Source organism: Erythrolamprus reginae, chromosome Z, assembly GCF_031021105.1.
Source record: "Erythrolamprus reginae isolate rEryReg1 chromosome Z, rEryReg1.hap1, whole genome shotgun sequence".
Lineage (NCBI taxonomy): Eukaryota > Metazoa > Chordata > Lepidosauria > Squamata > Dipsadidae > Erythrolamprus > Erythrolamprus reginae.
Genome location: NC_091963.1, coordinates 61,144,771 through 61,163,449, shown reverse-complemented (window position 1 = coordinate 61,163,449; position 18,679 = coordinate 61,144,771). Strand labels below are relative to the sequence as shown.

The 18,679-nt window shown below is 42.8% G+C and overlaps 1 protein-coding gene across 1 annotated transcript; it reads left to right on the top strand.

Moving 5' to 3' along the window:
• Positions 1 to 2,590: 2,590 nt before the first annotated feature.
• On the top strand, positions 2,591 to 12,957 carry SEC61G (SEC61 translocon subunit gamma). Its single transcript, XM_070729712.1, has 4 exons — positions 2,591 to 2,699; positions 3,712 to 3,811; positions 4,560 to 4,662; positions 12,816 to 12,957. The coding sequence occupies exons 2-4, from the start codon at positions 3,718 to 3,720 to the stop codon at positions 12,823 to 12,825; spliced, it is 207 nt and encodes a 68-aa protein (XP_070585813.1). The 5' UTR covers positions 2,591 to 2,699; positions 3,712 to 3,717; the 3' UTR covers positions 12,826 to 12,957.
• The last annotated feature ends 5,722 nt before the right edge of the window (positions 12,958 to 18,679 follow it).

The window sequence follows — 18,679 nt, the reverse complement described above, 5'->3', positions numbered from 1 at the left end:
ATAAATAAATAAATAAATACATACATACATACATACACACAAAGTGGCACTCAAGGCGGCAAGATGCGCGTACCATGCCGCCTTGATTGCATCAGCGGAATCCCGCATGGTCACTCTGTTTAGGGTGACCTGCTCCCTTCTAAATCAGGGGGGAATTGGGGAGCCCTTGCAGGGCAGTGCCGAGGAATTTAATTCGTTTTTCACTGACAAAGTCACTCAGATCCGGGCAGACCTCAACTCCAATTGTATAGCAGTATCGGCTGACAACGAGTCAGTCGAGATGATTGGGACTAAACATCTTTGTCCATCTGTCTGGGAGGAGTTTGACTTGGTGACACCTAATGAAGTTGACAAAACCATTGGAGCTGTGAGTTCCGCCACCTGTTTACTGTATCTGTGTCCCTCTTGGTTGGTTTCGGCCAGCCGAGAGGTGACACGGAGCTGGGTCCAGGAGATTGTCAATGCCTCCTTGGGGAGGGGGTCCTTTCCAGCTCCTTATAAGGAGGCACTTGTGTGCCCCCTCCTCAAGAAGCTTTCCCTGGACCCAGCTGTGTTTAATAACTACCGTCCAGTCTCCAACCTTCCCTTTATGGAGAAGGTTGTTGAGAAGGTGGTGGCGCTCCAACTCCAGCAGTCCTTGGAAGAAGCCGATTATCTAGGCCCTCAGCAGTCTGGCTTCAGACCTGGCTACAGCACGGAAACTGCTTTAGTCGTGTTGAGGGATAATCTCTGGCGGGCCCGGGACAGGGGTTTGTCCTCTGTACTGTGCTTCTTGACCTCAGCGGCTTTTGATACCATCGACCATGGTATCCTTCTGCGCTGGCTGGAGGGGTTGGGAGTGGGAAGCACTGTTCTTCAGTGGTTCGCCTTCTACCTCTCCAGTCGGTCGCAGTCGGTGTTAGTGGGGGGTCGGAGGTCAACCTCTAGGTTTCTCCCTTGTGGGGTGCCTCAGGGGTCGGTCCTCTCCCCCCTGCTATTTAATATCTACATGAAACCACTGGGTGAGATCATCCAAGGGCATGGGGTGAGGTATCATCAGTATGCTGATGATACCCAGTTATACATCTCCACCCCATGTTCCGTCAATGAAGCAGTGGAAGTGATGTGCCGGTGCCTGGAGGCTGTTGGGATCTGCATGAGTGTCAAGAAACTCAAACTCAACCCAGAAAAGATGGAGTGACTGTGGGTTTTGCCTCCCAAGGACAATTCCATCTTCCGTCCATTACCCGGGGGGGGAAATTATTGACCCACTCGGAGAGGGTTCGCAACTTGGGCATCCTCCTCGATCCACAGGTAACATTGGAACACCATCTTTCGGCTGTGGCAAGGAGGGAGTTTGCCCAGGTTCGCCTGGTGCACCAGTTGCAGCCCTACTTGGACAGGGAGTCATTGCTCAGTCGCTCATGCCCTCATCACCTCGAGGTTTGATTACTGCAACACCAAGAAGGCTTCAAGAGTAGTTAATCTAATCCTACGTAGCTTCTGCTCTGGAAATCTCACACTACTTACCAGAGCATAAAAAACTTTTGCCAGACCCATCCTAGAATATAGCTCATCTGTTTGGAACTCATACTGCATCTCAGACATTAACACCCACAAAAATGTCCAGGGATGCTTCACCAGAAGAGCCCTGCATTGCCTCTCCCGTAACAGAATACCGTATGAAACTAGACTTACAATCCTGGGCCTAGAAAACTTAGAACTAAGACACCTTAAACATGATCTAAATATTGCACACAAGATTATATGCTTCAATGTCCTGCCTGTCAACGACTTCAGCTTCAACCACAACAACACAAGAGCACATAACAGATTCAAGCTCAATATTAACTGCTCCAAATTTGACTGTAAAAAATACAAGTTTAGTAATAGAGTTGTTGAAGCATGGAACTCATTACTGGACTCCATAGTATCATCCCCTAACCCCCAACGTTCTACCCTTATACTGCCCACGGTTGACCTCTCCAGATTCCTAAGAGGTCAGTAAGGGGCATGCATAAGTGCACTAGAGTGCCTTCTAACCCGTCCTATTGTCTCTCCAATCTCATATATCTTCTCTTCTATCCCTATCTTTCTTCTATTCTTATTGGTTATTTTATCCTATACTCTCTCTTCTATTCTTCCTCGAATTCTATTTCCTCGAAGGTGTCCTCTATTACCTTCATTGTATATTATTGTGTATTGGACAAAACAAACAAATAAATAAACAAACAAACAAATAAAGTTGAGTTCTAGTCCTACATTAGCGTGACTTTGGGCGAGCCACTCTCACACCAACCAATTCTAACAGGAATCTTACTGTGGAGAAAATAGGAGAAGTAGTAGTACTAGGCATATTTGCATCTAGGCGGGATATAAATTACAAAATGAACCAACAAGCCAATCTGTATCCTTTTCCTAACACATTATGAACTTCTGCGTGGTTCGAAATTGTAAAAGACACAATTCGAAAATCTGGGGTTTTATTATTGAAAAGAATTCGCGCAACCTTGCTTGAAATACAATTCCATATACTGTACTGTACAGTATTCCCATTCATCAGACGGATACGACATGCGTAGGAAGAAACCCACGTGGCTCGGTTGAGACTAGGAAGTATGCCCTTCTTCCGCAGGCGCCTTTTCCGGTTCCGTGTTCTCTTTTGCTACGTGTCTTAAAGGGCCTCGTTGGGTGAAAGTGTCTGGAGCCTGTCTACCTCTGTGAGTATAGCTTTATTACGGCTAATTCGGATTTTTATTCTGTGTTTCCAATTGTTATCGAAAGAGAGAAAGAATGAGGCCTTGGCATTTTCAATACTAAGATTTAATAAAAGCGCAGCCTTTTCCTCTTCTGGCTGGTTGTAGAGTATTTTAGTTCTCCCGAATTCAAACCTGTCGCTTTTTCAAGGCTTTTTCTTTCCTAAGTTAACCCCAAGAGACGATTTTTCACATCTACTGTTCGCTCTTTCCTGGTATCCAAAGCCTCACCTACTTTTTACAGTTTCACGTGTTTCCATGAATTATTGGTAATCTTAGTTTAAAAACAAGCACTTGTATCGATAAAACCCCAATGAATATAATGCCGTTTCGTACAAACGGTGTACCCCCCCCCCAAAAAAAACAACAACAATCGAAGGAAGGCGGCAAAGTGGTTGCCGAAGAAACCGCTCTATACGCGCAGATGGCTTGTTTTCTTTTTTTCCTATAAAAACTGATAACTAAAAATATGGAATCATCCCGTTTTATGGAAAGATAAGCAAATCTGAAATGAATCCTGGTAGCATTTTGTATGTTATATATACATTGAATTCTTGTACTTTATTGTAGATTAAACATTTTTATATAAATTTTGAAGCAGACTCGAAGGGTATTGGTCCAAGAAATGACTCATAATTTTCTAGTAGTAGCTACCAAATACTGATTAGACAGTAACTAGTGGGGTAGTTAACACACTTATCTGTAAATCAGGATCACAGTCTGTGACAATGTGTTCAGTTTGGTAGAATTAAGGTTTTTTGCTTATACTGATCTCTCAGCATTTAGACATTTAGTCAAATGAGTTAAGATCACCTCTGTTATATTCTCAGATTTAGTTTTATTATTAATAGCCTCTGAAAGAATAACATTGGGCAATAGATTTAAATATTCTATACAAAATGAATAATATCAGAGATATTGTTGTTTTAAAAATTATCTTTACTTTGTTTATTTTGAAAGTTAATTTGTTTTTCAGTTCATCATGGATCAAGTAATGCAATTTGTAGAGCCCAGCCGCCAATTTGTGAAAGATTCCATCAGACTTGTTAAAAGATGCACAAAACCAGATAGAAAAGGTAAAGTCATCAAGAGGGAAAAGAGGGAAAGAAATTCATGATAATATAAAATGCAAGAAACAAACCATTATTGTAATCACAGTGGATTCATGTCAGGTTTCTGTATCAAAACACATGTTTTCATTTAATAATGAAACCTTAACCCTAAATGAATGAAAGTAAAAATACTGCAAATAATAGTACAGATTGAAAGTGATAAAAATACAAATAAAAAGATTCAAATATAAACAGTAAATTATGGTGGACAGTCAACAAATCTAAAATATATGTCTACTATACTCCACAGTGTTCTTAAAGTGTGGTCATACAAAATACTCTTGGAAGTCTTCGAAATTATTTAAGAAATAATGCAAGATTAAAATCCTGTCTATCATGAGAAGCAATAGTGGCAGCAAATGCGTTAATTTAATTTTAAATTAAATGTCAATAAACATTTAATTAAACATAAAAACAAACAAGCTTTGGGATTCTCCATAATCTTTTAATAGTGTGAAAGAAAAAAGTTTTAAAAATACTTTCCAAGTGTATTATTAAATGTTTCATACATGCAGTATCGAAAAGATTTCTAGAGATATTAAAGTACAGGTTGCATTTTAAATGATAATGAAGCTTTCTTCAGTTCTTATTTTAACAGTGCAAGAGGTATATTTTTGAAATAGGATCTAATTTTTTTTTAAAAGCCACCCATTATCATTTTTGGAGAACAGTGACTCAGGAATTGGATAAATATGTAATTTTTAAATTACAGAGTTCCAGAAGATTGCCATGGCAACAGCAATAGGTTTTGCAATAATGGGATTTATTGGTTTCTTCGTAAAATTGATCCATATTCCAATCAACAATATTATTGTGTAAGTAAATGTGTTAAATGCTATTTGTTGAAAAAGATCTGACAAAAAGTTCCTTCTTTAATGCCATCTGAGAATCTTGTATGTGACAACAAAATAGTCTGTTATACATGCTCTTACAGTAGAACCTCTGGTCACGAATATTGACACTGACCAAATCGGGTCCCGACCAAAAAAATCACTTTTGTGTGTGTGTCCGATTTTCCCTTCTGTGCCATTTTATTAGTAAGTGGCAAATTTCCAAAATTAGGTTCGGGTCACCACCAAATTGGTTTGTGACCAAAGTTATGGAATGAATTATGGTTGTGACCAGAGGTTCTACTGTATTTAGAATATTTCTATGATAGTTTGCTATTTAAAAATGCTAGAGTGTAGCAAAGAAACTAAATACAAAAATTAACAATATGATTTTTTTTAAAAAAGAGACATTAATAGCAGGTTAATAGTGCTGGGATACTTAATTGGTTTCTTGAGCAAACTAGTTCCTTTAAAAAGGGACATTTCCAAGGCAGGATACTAGTAGTGAAAAGGCCTTCTCCCTCATACTAAGATTATTAGCATTGATTTTATAAACAGAATGACTGATTTCAATTAAGTTGACACCTGCCTTTTAAATTAATTCACAGAGCTAGACAATTCTGGGGCAGTGCCATATGCCATAACATAATACACCATATACTCACAATATTATACAGGAGAATCATAACAGCTTGATCAATTTCAATTAGAAAAAACAATTTCATATTATTAATGTATTTGAGCTCCGTAGTAATAACTAAAGGTAACAGTACCATTAAATTGTGAATAACATCCAAAAGAAAATTTACATTAAAAAAATAAGATATTTCCTCACATCCGCACTAATGTGTTTCCCTGAAAATAAGACCCAGTACAGTAATACCTCATGATACGAACTTAATTGGTGCAAGGAGGAGGTTCGTAAGACGAAAGGTTCGTAAGACGGAACATTGTTTCCCATAGGAAACAATGTAAAGTCAATTAATCCGTGCAACCAAAAAAACCCCCGCAAAAAACCGGCATTCGGCGAATGCTGGGAAGCCGCGCGGCTGTTTTAAAAGGTGACAGCCGGCCTGGGGGGCTTCCCAGCACCACCCCGAACCTGGGTTCGGGGGGGTGCTGGGAAGCCCCCCAGTCCGGCTGCGACCTTTTAACACTCCTGTTCTGTTTAAGAAAAGTAACAAATCTTCTGTTCCCGGGTCACCCTGACCCGGACCGAAAACTCTTCATTTGCAGTGCTTATGTTTGGTCAATTTGAATACTTTTTTCACTTGGAAAGTAGTCTGAACATTTCTGCACACAGTGATATGAAAATTGAACTGAAGAAATTAATCCTTATTGGTTTATTTTGCACATAAATATGCCTCCCCCCCCGTTTTTGTGAATTTTCTTTAGGTTTATTGATAATTATGCCTGCAAAATACATTCTATTTTACTAAAGTTGATGTGGGATTGGTAGCTTGAACATTTCTGAACATAATGATATGAAAATTGAACTGGAAAAATTGATGCATATTGGTTTATTTTGTTGATGAAATGCACGCCCCCCCCGGTTTTTTTAAATAGTCTTCACTTTATGGATAGTTTTGCTAGCAAAATACATTCTATTTTACTAAAGTTGGTGTGGGATTGGTAGCTTGAACATTTCTGAACATAATGATATGAAAATTGAACTGGAAAAATTGATGCATAATGGTTTATTTTGCACATAAATGTATGCCTCCCCCCGTGTTCAATTATTTCAATTTATATAAAAATTATGCTGTTAATTTCAAACTTACATACTTTTTTTTAGTAAAATGGATTTGTTTCATAAAATTAGTTCTCTGGCTACAATGTGGTTGATTTTCAAAAGGATATTCCAAATATTTCTAGACAAATATGTATAAACAGTGACAATAATGGCACACAGCAAGGCCGAGGGGGGGTGGCCCTTTTGTGGCAAAAATAAACCAATAAGAACCATTTTTTTCAGTTCATTTATATTTTTCTTATATTCAGAAATGTTCAATTTAGTATATCAAACCTTCTGGGGGAAAATTCCTTAGGGATTTGTAGCCTTAAAAAATAGAAATTGACACGAAATTTAAAAAGGATGGGGGGAGGGGCTTTTTGATCAAAATAAAAATATAAGTCTCAATTTTTCCAGTTCAATTTTCATATCATTATGTTCATAAATGTTCAAACTAGTTTTCCAGTTGAAAAGGTTTTCAAAAAGACCAAATTCAAGTGCCTAAAAAAAATCATTTTGGTCCGGGTCTATATGACCCGAACAGACTAAGTGTGACTTTTTTTTTGCCCAGAAAAAAAATTTTTCCCCCACCCCCACAAATATTTTTTTGATGGTCAGCATTGTTAAATTGAGTAAATGAATGCCTAAGATTTTAAAGAATATTTCGGATTTGGAGCATAAAAAAATAAAAAGTGAAAATGGTTGCAAGCAGCTGAGGGGGGGGGGAGGCCTTATTTCTGATGTTAAAAAACCAGTAAGAATCATTTTGTTCAGTTCCTTTATATTTTTCTTATATTCAGAAATGTTCAAGCTACCAATCCCACACCAACTTCAGTAAAATAGAATGCATTTTGCAAGCAAAACTATCCATAAATTGAAAAAACTTTCACAAAAACGGGGGGGGCGTGCATTATATCAGCAAAATAAACCAATAAGAATTACTTTTTTCATTTCAATTTTCATTCCATTGTGTGCAGAAATGTTCAGACTACTTTCCAAGTGAAAAAAGCTTTCAAAAAGACCAAACATAAGCACTGCAAATGAAGAGTTTTCGGTCCGGGTCAGGGTGACCCGGGAACAGAAGATTTGTAACTTTTTTTGCCCAGCAAAAACTAAGCCCCCCACCCCCCCAAAAAAATTCTCATAGAGAGAACCCCTGAAATGATGAATAGTCATGAAATTTCAAGTTTCAGATATGCAGGGAAAATTTTTTACAGGGACTCAAACTTGGCTTCGGGTCGCATACGACCCGAACAGAACAGCAGGGTTAAAAGAGCCGCGCCGCTTCCCAGCTGTCTCCTGAAGCCGAACGCGGAAGTTTGTACGTGCGTCTTCTCTGATTTCCTCCCTCCCTCCTGGCCTCCCTCCTCCTCCTCCTGTATTCCGCCTCCCTCCCAGCCTCCGGGCCACATTCTCTGCGCCGCCGGCCGGCTGTCATCTTCTAAAGAAGCAAGAAGAGGAGGAGGAGCTGGGCGCCTTCCTCCACCAACACCGGCGCCCAGCTCCTCCTCCTCTTCTTGCTTGTTTAGAAGATGACAGCCAACCGGCGGCGCGGAGGCTGGGGATGTTGTGCGTGTGTGGAAAGGGTCAGTGGGAGAACTGGGGGGAGCCGTGGCCACTGCCCCATGGAAGGGACCCGGCTGGGAAGCTCCCGAAGGTGTGGGCTGGGATCTTTCCGGGAGTGCAAGCAGCAGGCGTGGGCTGGGGTCCCCCCAGTTCTCCCACGGACCTCTTCCACACATGCGATCTTCCGGGATGGCGAGGCTCAGTGATGGAAGGCAGCCGCCTGGCCCGGGAGGCACGGCTTGATCCGCTGAGCCTGGCCGGCCCCGAAAGATCGCAGCCCGTGTTGCCTGCGGCGGCAAGGGAAACCAAGCCGAGAGCAGCAGCATCGCCGCAGGCAACACAGGCTGCGATTTTCCGGGCCGGCCAGGCTTAGCGGATCAAGCCGCGCCTCCCGGATCAAGCCGCGCCTCCCGGGCCTTCCGTCACTGAGCCTCGCCGGCCCGGAAAATCGCAGCCCGTGTTGCCTGCGGCTGCGAGGGAAACCGAGCCAGGAGCCGCGGTGATGCTGCTCTCGGCTTGGCCTCCCTCGCCGCCGCAGGCAACACGGGCTGCGATTTTCCGGGCCGGCCAGGCTCAGCGGATCAAGCCGCGCCTCCCGGATCAAGCCGCGCCTCCCGTCACTGAGCCTGGCCGGCCCGGAAAATCGCAGCCCGTGTTGCCTGCGGTTGCGAGGGAAACCGAGCCAGGAGCCGTGGTGATGCTGCTCTCGGCTTGGCCTCCCTCGCCGCCGCAGGCAACACGGGCTGCGATTTTCCGGGCCGGCCAGGCTCAGCGGATCAAGCCGCGCCTCCCGGATCAAGCCGCGCCTCCCGTCACTGAGCCTGGCCGGCCCGCAAAATCGCAGCCCGTGTTGCCTGCGGTTGTGAGGGAAACCGAGCCAGGAGCCGCGGTGATGCTGCTCTCGGCTTGGCCTCCCTCGCCGCCGCAGGCAACACGGGCTGCGATTTTCCGGGCCGGCCAGGCTCAGCGGATCAAGCCGCGCCTCCCATCACTGAGCCTCGCCGGCCCGGAAAATCGCAGCCCGTGTTGCCTGCGGTTGCGAGGGAAACCGAGCCAGGAGCCGCGGTGATGCTGCTCTCGGCTTGGCCTCCCTCACCGCCGCAGGCAACAGGGGCTGCAATTTTCCGGGCCGGCGAGGCTCAGTGACGGAAGGCCCGGGAGGCGCGGCTTGATCCGCTGAGCCTGGCCGGCCCGAAAGATCGCAACGCACGTTGCCTGCGGCGGCGAGGGAAGCCAAGCCGGGAGTAGCGGCGGCGCTGCTCCGGTTGCCTGGTCCTCTCCTGCCTCCCACGCTGATGTTCGGGCGCCGCCAGCCCCGAGTCGGACGCACCCTCGCCGCCGCGCCCAGCCGCTTGCGCACCCTCGCCACCGCGCCCAGCCGCTGCCCGCCCCATTCTAGCCTGAGCCGGGCCCGCTCGGTCACGCCTTGCTCGCCGCCCGCCCGATCCTGCGCCTCCTGCTTCCCCCCAAGCCAAAAATACAAAGGCGGTCTGCTGCCGCCCGCGGAGCAATGGGAAGCTGAAGCCGCTGGCGGTTTCAGACTCCGTTTGCTCCATGCTGCTCCGCCCTGCCTGTCATGCGGCGGCAGACCGTCTTTGTGTTTTTCGCTGAGGGGGGAGCAGGAGGACCTTCCTGACTCCCTTCCCCAGCGCCAGACGTCCTGCCTTCCCTCCCAGCCAAAAACCCAAAGCGGCCTCCCGAACGTTTTCCATCTTACCAACCTGCCGACGACGACGATGAGAAGCCCCGCAGCCCGGCTGTCACCTTTTAAAACAGCCTGGTGGCTTCCCAGCAGCCTCCCGAAGCCGAACGCCAAACCCGAACTTCCGGGTTCAGCTTCGGGAGGCTGCTGGGAAGCTCCCCGGCTGTTTTAAAAGGTGACAGCCGGGCTGCGGGGCTTCCCAGCAGCCTCCGGAATGCCGAACCAGGAAGTTCGGGTTTGGCGATCGTAAGACGAAAAACGTTCGTAAGAAGAGGCAAAAATTTTCTGAACCCCGGGTTCGTATCACGGGTTGTTCGTAAGACGGGTTTGTATCTTGAGGTACCACTGTATTTTTGCCTCCAGAAGAGGCACCAGGTCCTATTTTTGAGAAATGTCTTACGCTGCAGCCCGATTTCCCATGCCCCGACATCTGTCACATCATTGCCCAACTTCTGCTGCTTGCGGCCAGACACCCTGTGTCACATCACACTGATGATGCCGTTTTCTGCAGGATGCTGTGTGGCTTCTCATGCCAGTGTCCCCACTTGCGGCTGTAGACTGTATGACACATCACACTGGTGCCTACCCTTGGTCATATAAGTCAGGCAGTGGTGTGACAAGTGTTGGGGTATAGAAGGCCTGACTGCAGCGGTCCTAAGATAAGTGATATAAATCCCCTATTTTTATAATTGAATCCATAAGCCATTTGTATACTTTTACATTATATGATACATACAATGGGGTAATCACTCTAGGACCATGATGGTGAACCTATGGCACATGTACCACAGGTGGCACACAGAGCTATATTACAGGACACGCAAGACTTTGCTAACTTTCAGCTCGTGCAATGAGTGGCAAAGGATCCTGTCTTAGGATCACACTACTATGAGGTCTCTATTTAGAAAAGACGAGAGTCGGTGGCGGCAGAGGAGAAGGCTGACCTTGAGCCTGAGCAAAAGGGGTCCAATGGCTGGAAGCAACACAACTGCATGCACTCCCCACCTCTCTTTTCCCTCTGCCCCCCACCCCTTGCTCTGCGGACTGAACAATCACGTTTCCCCCTGGCAGGACAGCTCGGCACTGATTGCTCGGAGCATGCTGAGCTCGAGACGTGATTGATCATTTGGCTGTTCACGTGAAAAAGACAGCACTGTATTTGATAAGTGGTCTGAGCGGGCCTGAGACAGGGAACTTCATCTGCAAGCCAGCCAGCCTCCCTCCTGCTTTCTCCGCTATGGCTCCCAGCTCGCAGACAAAGCTTGTCTATCCCAGGGCTGCAGCTGTAGTTTTGTCCACCCCCACTTTTTATTATTTCAAACTGACAAGAATTGGAAGGGAATTTGAATTTGAAGGTTGAAAGGTGAACTCGTGTTGAAGGGTGGGTGGCGAGCTAGGGGAAAAAAACCTTTAAAGGGAGAAGGGGTGGAGGCCTTTTATCTGTTGCTCCTTTGCTAAAGCACCCCGAGAAGCAGGTCAGTTGACTTCCCAAGCTTCTCTTGCAGTAAGAAGTCTCTTCTCGCCACTTCTGTGTAACATAAGCACAGCCAGGTAAGCCCAGTAAGAGCGCTGCAGCTCCAGGGAAGGGTTGCAGAGCATTTTGCAAGCCGAAGAAAGAAGTGATGCTGTAGATTTTTTTTTTTTTAAGGACAACTAATTTGTCTGCAGTGGTGCAATAGGGGCTCCTGCTTGAATGGGGTGGGCGTGGGTAGCCTAGAAGACCTTCAAGTTCCCTTCCAATTCTTGTCTGTTTGAAATAATAAAAAGCAGGGGTGGACAAAACTACGGCTGCAGCCCTGGGAGAGGTGGGGCAGGGGAGAAGGCTTTGCAGCTGAACATGGGTAGTTTGGGCTCCTGCAGCGAATGATGGGGAGTGCTTTTAAACTTATTCTCCCTTTTGGGGAGTTGCGAAGGCTGAGCAAAGCGCTGTTGTTTCGGGGGGACAGCAGTTTGGACAAGAGAGGTTGCATTCTGATGAAGCTCTTTTTTCTTTCTAGAAATTGGTGCATTGTGTTTGGGTCCGAAACAACACAATTGCAAACCGGAAGTGCGTTTTCCTGAACTTCTGGTTTGCCCGTTTGGGCATTTTTTTCACCTACTAGGCTTCAGAAAAACTGTGCGCATTTTTTAAAGTGGAAAATTGATTTTTTTTCTTAGACTTAGATATGCTTGGAGGAACACTTTGTGAGCTGTTTGCTGTTCCATGCAACGGAGGGGCAGCTGAGTTTTAAACGGCTTTGAAAGAGAGCTGAGCCTCATCGGTTCCCTCCCGTCCCGCTTTCTTTGCCTTTTCCTTCCCCCCACATGTGTGCACTCCTTCCTTCTCTCCCTTCTAGGACCCATAGAGACATGCTTGGAGGAAGGGAAGGGAAGAAAAAGAAAGAAGATTGGAAAGAAGTGAAGCAGCTGGCCATGGAGCTGCTGGCTTCAGGAAGCAGTCCAATCTTTTTTCTATTTCTCTCTTCTTGGTGGTGGGAGAAAGGAGAAAGTGTTCTGACTGGTGCTCGGAGACCGCCCGGCACACCCATCCACTGGCTCTCCTGGGAGTTCTACTTTCTCCCTCTTGGGGCAGGGAGAAAGTGGCACTGCCAGGAGAGCCAGTGGGTGGGTGTGCTAGGCGGTCTTTGAGCACCGGCCAGAGCACTTTCTCTCTTCTCCTGCTGCCAAGAAGAGAGCTTCTGCCTGTCCTGATTCTCTCCTTTGTTCTTTTTTACACTAGAGAGTGGGAAAAATGCACAACGGCAAACCGGAAGTGCATTTTTCTGAACTTCCAGTTTGTCGTCGGGTAATTATTTTTACCTATCAACTTTAGTAAGGCCTGAGCGCATGCACGGGGGCAGTGCGGGGGGGGGATTGCACATGCAATCACCCCCTTACTCCACCTTCTTGGCACAAGAACCAAAAAAGGTTTGCCATCACTGCTCTAGGATTTCTACCTGTGTCTCTGGAACATCTCTTCCAATTTATGTCTTGCCATACAATTATAATAAATTATTTCTGCAGTAAAAATAGCTTTATTTGTGGAATAATTAAATGTTTTATTTTGGACTACATAAATTATCCATTTTTATTTTTAGTCAATATTATTGACTATCATGTAATAGTAAACCAATTTATGTTCTTTTTCTTTTTTTGCAGTGGTGGTTAAACAGATCACGATCATTACTTTGTACATGGTAAAATAGAAGACCAATGTGGACTTAAGACTTTCTGACTTAATTGTCTGTGTAGATCTTCCTCATTTATAACTTGTCAATATAAACTAGATCTTAAATTAAAATTTGTGTGGTGTCTTTTTGCTTAACTAATAAACTCTTGAAGATTAAACTGATGTGAGCTTTTAGGAAAGAGCAGATCATTTATGAAATATTCATTTTTTCTTGGAAGTTGGGAAAACATCAATGCTGTAAAAAACTGAACAGCATCTGTTGTGATTCAGTCTGAGGCTCCTCAGGGAACGGCTGGAACTCTGCCGGCTCCATGCTCAGAGGGGGAGGACGAGGAACAGGAGGAGGAGGAGGACCAGGCAGAGGAATGTCAGGACGAGGAGGAGGGAGAACAGCCTGAGACCCCCGGGGGGGGGGGAGCTCTCCCCAGTGAGTAGCCTGGAGTCATTAGATGAGTAGCCTGGAGTCATTAGATGAGACAAGCCATCATAGATATGAGGCAGAGAAGGGCAGCACAAAGAAGGGGACAATTAGCCAGGTATTTCCAGCCCTAATAGGCAACAGCTGGGTTTGGGTGTGGTTCTCCTCAGAAAGGTTGAAAAGGCAGGCCTGTATTGTGGAGAGTTATCTTTTGGGAGTCCTGTGACCTTGCTTCGATCCTTGGCGTCTCTGATTCTGGCTTGTGGCCTCGAAGGCTGAAAACTTGGAGGCGTGGGTTTTATTATCTACAGTGGTGTGTGTGCCAGCAAGAAGCCTGTTGTATTGTCTGGCCGTCGTGACTCTTCTGTGAAGCTTCATAGCATTCCAGTTTGTAAGAACAGTTTTTGTTATCTGTGTTTGTTTTCAAAGATATAAAATGACTTTGCTTTTTACCAGCGTGCCTGGCTACTCTTTTTAGTTGGTGTTGGCGTCTGGGGGAACCCAGACAGAACAGCATCGAGCAGTTATCTGTTGAGCAGTTAGATTTACTGATACATATTGGATTATTGCTGAAGATGCCCAACTTCTGACAGTCTTCATGCTGAAAGAAAATATGTATGTTTTGCAAAAATGTAACGAACAAATATATTTTAAATTATATCTTTATTAGGGCAATTGTAGATTTCATTACAATGTGATATTAATTGACATTGCAAAGAACTAATTCCATTACATTTTGGCAGGCAGCATTTGTAAGAAAAGAGCCAACATAAAATATAATTAACACTGCTAACATTGTATAATTCATTCTGATTTAATTTTATTTGCAGACATATATGATACTTAGCTGCCATGGGATCAGGAGATAAAGTGCACATATTAGTTACCATACATAAAAACATATTTCCTGTTCTGTCAGTACTGGCATAACATTTCTTTCTTTCCTATGTTATTTTAATACAAAAAAATTAACAGTTTCACTGTACCTTTCATTCCTATGTTTTAATGGAGCAAAATAACAGTTCACTATATTTTTCTTACATTGTAAGAAATACAAGCAAATAACAGTTTCATCACATCTTTCCTATGTTGTTTTAATGCAAGCAAAATTGTTGTGGAACATTTGTTTTGCACCATTTATTTCTGTGTCCTCCACATCACAAATAAATTTCAGCTATTTGTGGTTAGGCCAGTAAGTAAGAGATAAAAATTGCACTATTAATGGGAGTAGAATTTACTCAGTTCTTTTCCTTGTAGTAGATAAAAGAGATTATCTCTGATAAAGCAGAGTCAATGAAATCAGGCTTTGATGTCTATTGAGGGCTGCAAGTATGTACCCCTATGCAAGTTTTGATTTGTACAAGCATCATCTAATTTTGCATGCATTTTTAGTCACAATAACTTATTAAATTGATATTCATTAGTAACTAATAAGAGGCACTGCTAATTCTAACCAGTAGCAAAGTTTTGCTAAAGAGTTTGAGGATAGCAGCAACAGCTAGAATACAGCATGGAGTGTTGTATATATCTACTTTTTGATTACCCATTTTATTGGTAAATGTCTTAAAATAAGTTGTATTAGTTACATTTAAAAATACATTCAACTTCAGGCTGTAAAAACACTAATACAGCTTTGCTTCAAGAACAAAAAAAATATTTATTTATTTATTGGACTTATATGTTGCCCCTCTCCGTGGAGTCGGGGCGGCTTACAACATTATAGTAAAAAATACAATAAATAAAACATTCTAGGCTAATTAATAGGATAATAACTAAAAAAATTCTTAAAACTAAACATTTAAAATCCAAAAGTCACACACATACTATCACTCCAGATACATTTATTGGGCAGAGGTTGGGGTCTAATGACCCCAAGACTGCAACATAAATACCATAAAATCTATGGCATTCATAGAAACATAGAAGTCTGACGGCAGAAAAAGACCTCATGGTCCATCCAGTCTGCCCTTATACTATTTTCGGTATTTTATCTTAGGATGGATATACAGTATGTTTATCCCAGGCATGTTTAAATTCAGTTACTGTGGATTTACCAACCACGTCTGCTGGAAGTTTGTTCCAAGGATCTACTACTCTTTCAGTAAAATAATATTTTCTCATGTTGCTTTTTATCTTTCCCCCAACTAACTTCAGATTGTGTCCCCTTGTTCTTGTGTTCACTTTCCTATTAAAAACACTTCCCTCCTGGACCTTATTTAACCCTTTAACATATTTAAATGTTTCGATCATGTTCCCCCTTTTCCTTCTGTTCTCCAGACTATACAGATTGAGTTTATTAAGTCTTTCCTGATACGTTTTATGCTTAAGGCCTTCCACCATTCTTGTAGCCAGTCTTTGGACCCGTTCAATTTTGTCAATATCTTTTTTTATAGGTGAGGTCTCCAGAACGGAACACAGTATTCCAAATGGGGTCTCATCAGCACTCTATATAACGGGATCATAATCTCCCTCTTCCTGCTTGTTATACCTGTAGCTATGCAGCCAAGCATCCTACTTGCTTTCCCTACCGCCTGACTGCACTGTTCACCCATTTTGAGACTGTCAGAAATCACTACCCCTAAATCCTTTTCTTCTGAAGGTTTTGCTAACACAGAACTGCCAATACAATACCCACATTGAGGATTCCTTTTCCCCAAGTGCATTATTTTACATTTGGAAACATTAAACTGCAGTTTCCATTTCTTTAACCATTTATCTAGTAAAGCTAAACCATTTACCATATTACAGACGCCTCCAGGAATATCAACCCTATTGCATACTTTAGTCATCGGCAAATAGGCAAACCTTCCCTACCAAACCTTCCCCTATGTCATTCACAAACATATTAAAAAGAATAGGACCCAGAACAGACCCTTGTGGCACACCGCTTGTAACCTGTCTCTGCTCAGAATACTCGCCGTTAACAATAACTCTGATGTCTACACTTCAGCCAGCTGCAAATTCATTGAACTATCCAGGAATTAAGTCCAATCTTCACTAATTTATCTATCAGCTCTTTATGTGGAACCGTATCAAAGGCTTTGCTGAAGTCCAGGTAGGCAATATCCACGGCACCACCTTGATCCAACACCTTTGTGACATAGTCAAAGAAACCAATGAGATTAGTCTGACATGATTTGCCTTCAGTAAAGCCATGCTGATTTGGGTCCGATAAGTTATTGTTTTTTAGGTGCTGATTTATCCTCTTTTTGAGTAGAGTCTCCATCATTTTAACTACTGTCAAGCTAACTGGCCTGTAGTTACCAGCTTCTTCTCTACTGCCCTTCTTGTGGATAGGCACAACACTGGCCATTCTCCAATCCTCAGGAACATCTCCTGTTAACAGGGATTGGTAAAACAAATCAGTCGGAGGAGCAATGACAGATCTGAGTTCTTTAAGAACTCTGGGGTGGATGCCATTTGGACCCATTGCCTTATTTATCTTTAATCATTCAAGTTCTTCTAAGACATCAGCTTCTAAGATCACTGGAGCTGAATCCGTATAGCTGGAAGCAATGCTATATCCCTCTATAGTATTATTTTGTAAGGTGTCTTGAGAAAACTGAACAGAAGTAGCTATTGAAATGGTCAGCGATCTCCTTATTCCCATTAATGCATGTATTATTCCCGGTACTAAGCTTCGTGATGCCGCAGTTTTTCTTCTTCCTATCACTAATATATCTGAAGAAGGTTTTTATCCCCCTTCTTTACAGATTTGGCAATTTGTTCCTCTTTTGAGGCTTTAGCAGCATATATTATCTGTTTTGCCTCCTTCTGTCTCATTTTATACACCTCTCTATCAGCTATACTTCCAGACTCTTTATACCTCCTATAGGCAGCCTTTTTTTCATTGACTTACATCATTGTTAAACCATAGCGGTTTCTTCTTCCTTTTACCTTTAGTTATTTGTCTTACATATAGTCCAGTGACATTCAATAGAATGAAGCTAAATTTTAAAACAAACTATGTAAAATGTTGAATTTTTATAAAAGCACAATGAAATAATTGCAGTTGCTCAATGGGCGAGATTCCAGAAAATTTCATTTTTGATTTCAAGTTGAATTAACAAATTTCAAGCATCCCCTTTATCTTTGATTCACATTGTCCAAAGCAAAGGCTTGTCAGTCTCAATGGTCACTATCCCAGTTTTGTCATAGGTGTTTGATGCGCTGACAAGTGTTCCAAACTTCAAAATACTTCTTATTGTAATTTTAAAAAAATGTTAAGATTTTTCCCCATAACATTTAAACTTATAATCACCAATAATGCATATATTTCGTCCTCCTATGTCTTCATTTGTTCTACTCTTATAGAATTCTCTTTTATTTGAATTTGTGGCATATTATCACCATCAAGACTATCTCTTTATGTCCAACTTTGATTTTTATACTCAGTATTCTACCTTTGTTATCTACATAGATTTGCTCTGGTTGAAGTCTACCCCTGATGTATACTGCTATATCGCTTTAAAAAAAAAATCTGCTAATGCAGTAAATAATTTGCCCAGTTTTTTATTTTTTAGTTGTTTAGCATTCTGATTTCTAATATGGACCTCTTGTAGGCATAATATATCCACATTTTCTTTTTGTAGTTTAGTCATTATCTGTTTTCTTTTTATAGTGGAATTCAGGCCATTAATATTTACGGATAATATTTTTGGTGTTTTCATTTCTTACTGTTTTTTTCGTCACTGCTCTTGTCACTATCTTTTCCTCCCTCTGCAACTTTTTCCTCTTTCTCTCGTCCTCTTATTCCTTCTCCTCAGTCTCTTCTTCCCTGCTTTGAGGGTCAACATCTGAGCTGCTATCACCCTTTCTAAGTACTGTGAGATAAAATGATCTGCCTTTTCAAATGAATCAATTTTGATTTTTTTTCCTTTCCAAGTTACTAAGAGACCCTCGGGAATTAGCCACCTGAACGGTATTTCCTTTCTCATCAATTTGGCAGTTAGATAGCGGAAATCTCTTCTTCTTTCTCTGATTCTCTTTGGGATTTGCTTCAGTATGATTATTTCTTTACCTTTGAACATTATTTGTTCGTTCCTTGTACTTCTGTAAATTTTGTCTCTTATCGCCTTTTTTGTGAATCGTACATGCACTTCCCTTGGTACTCGATGTTTTTTCGCATAGTTGGTCTGAATCCTGTACACTTCGTCTATGTGGTTTCTCACCCCTTCCTCTTCTATTTGTAAATCTTCAGTTATTAATTCCACCATTTTGCTGAATAGGTCTTCAGCTGTTTCAGGTACATTCTGGAAGCGCAGGAAATACGCATATTTTTCCATTTCTAGCACAGGGATCACGCCTTCGAGTTCTTTGTTGGCAGCTCTGAATCTTCCTTCTGCTTCTTCAATCTTGTCTTCTGTCCTTTCCATGTTGGTTTCTATTTTCTTAATTCTTTGTTCGTGATTGGTA

Bases quoted from the DNA above. Each gene is read 5' to 3' on its own strand.
- SEC61G (XM_070729712.1), top strand. From the start codon at position 3,718: ATGGATCAAGTAATGCAATTTGTAGAGCCCAGCCGCCAATTTGTGAAA. The intron at 3,812-4,559 runs GTAAAGTCATCA...TTTAAATTACAG, and splicing joins CACAAAACCAGATAGAAAAG to AGTTCCAGAAGATTGCCATG.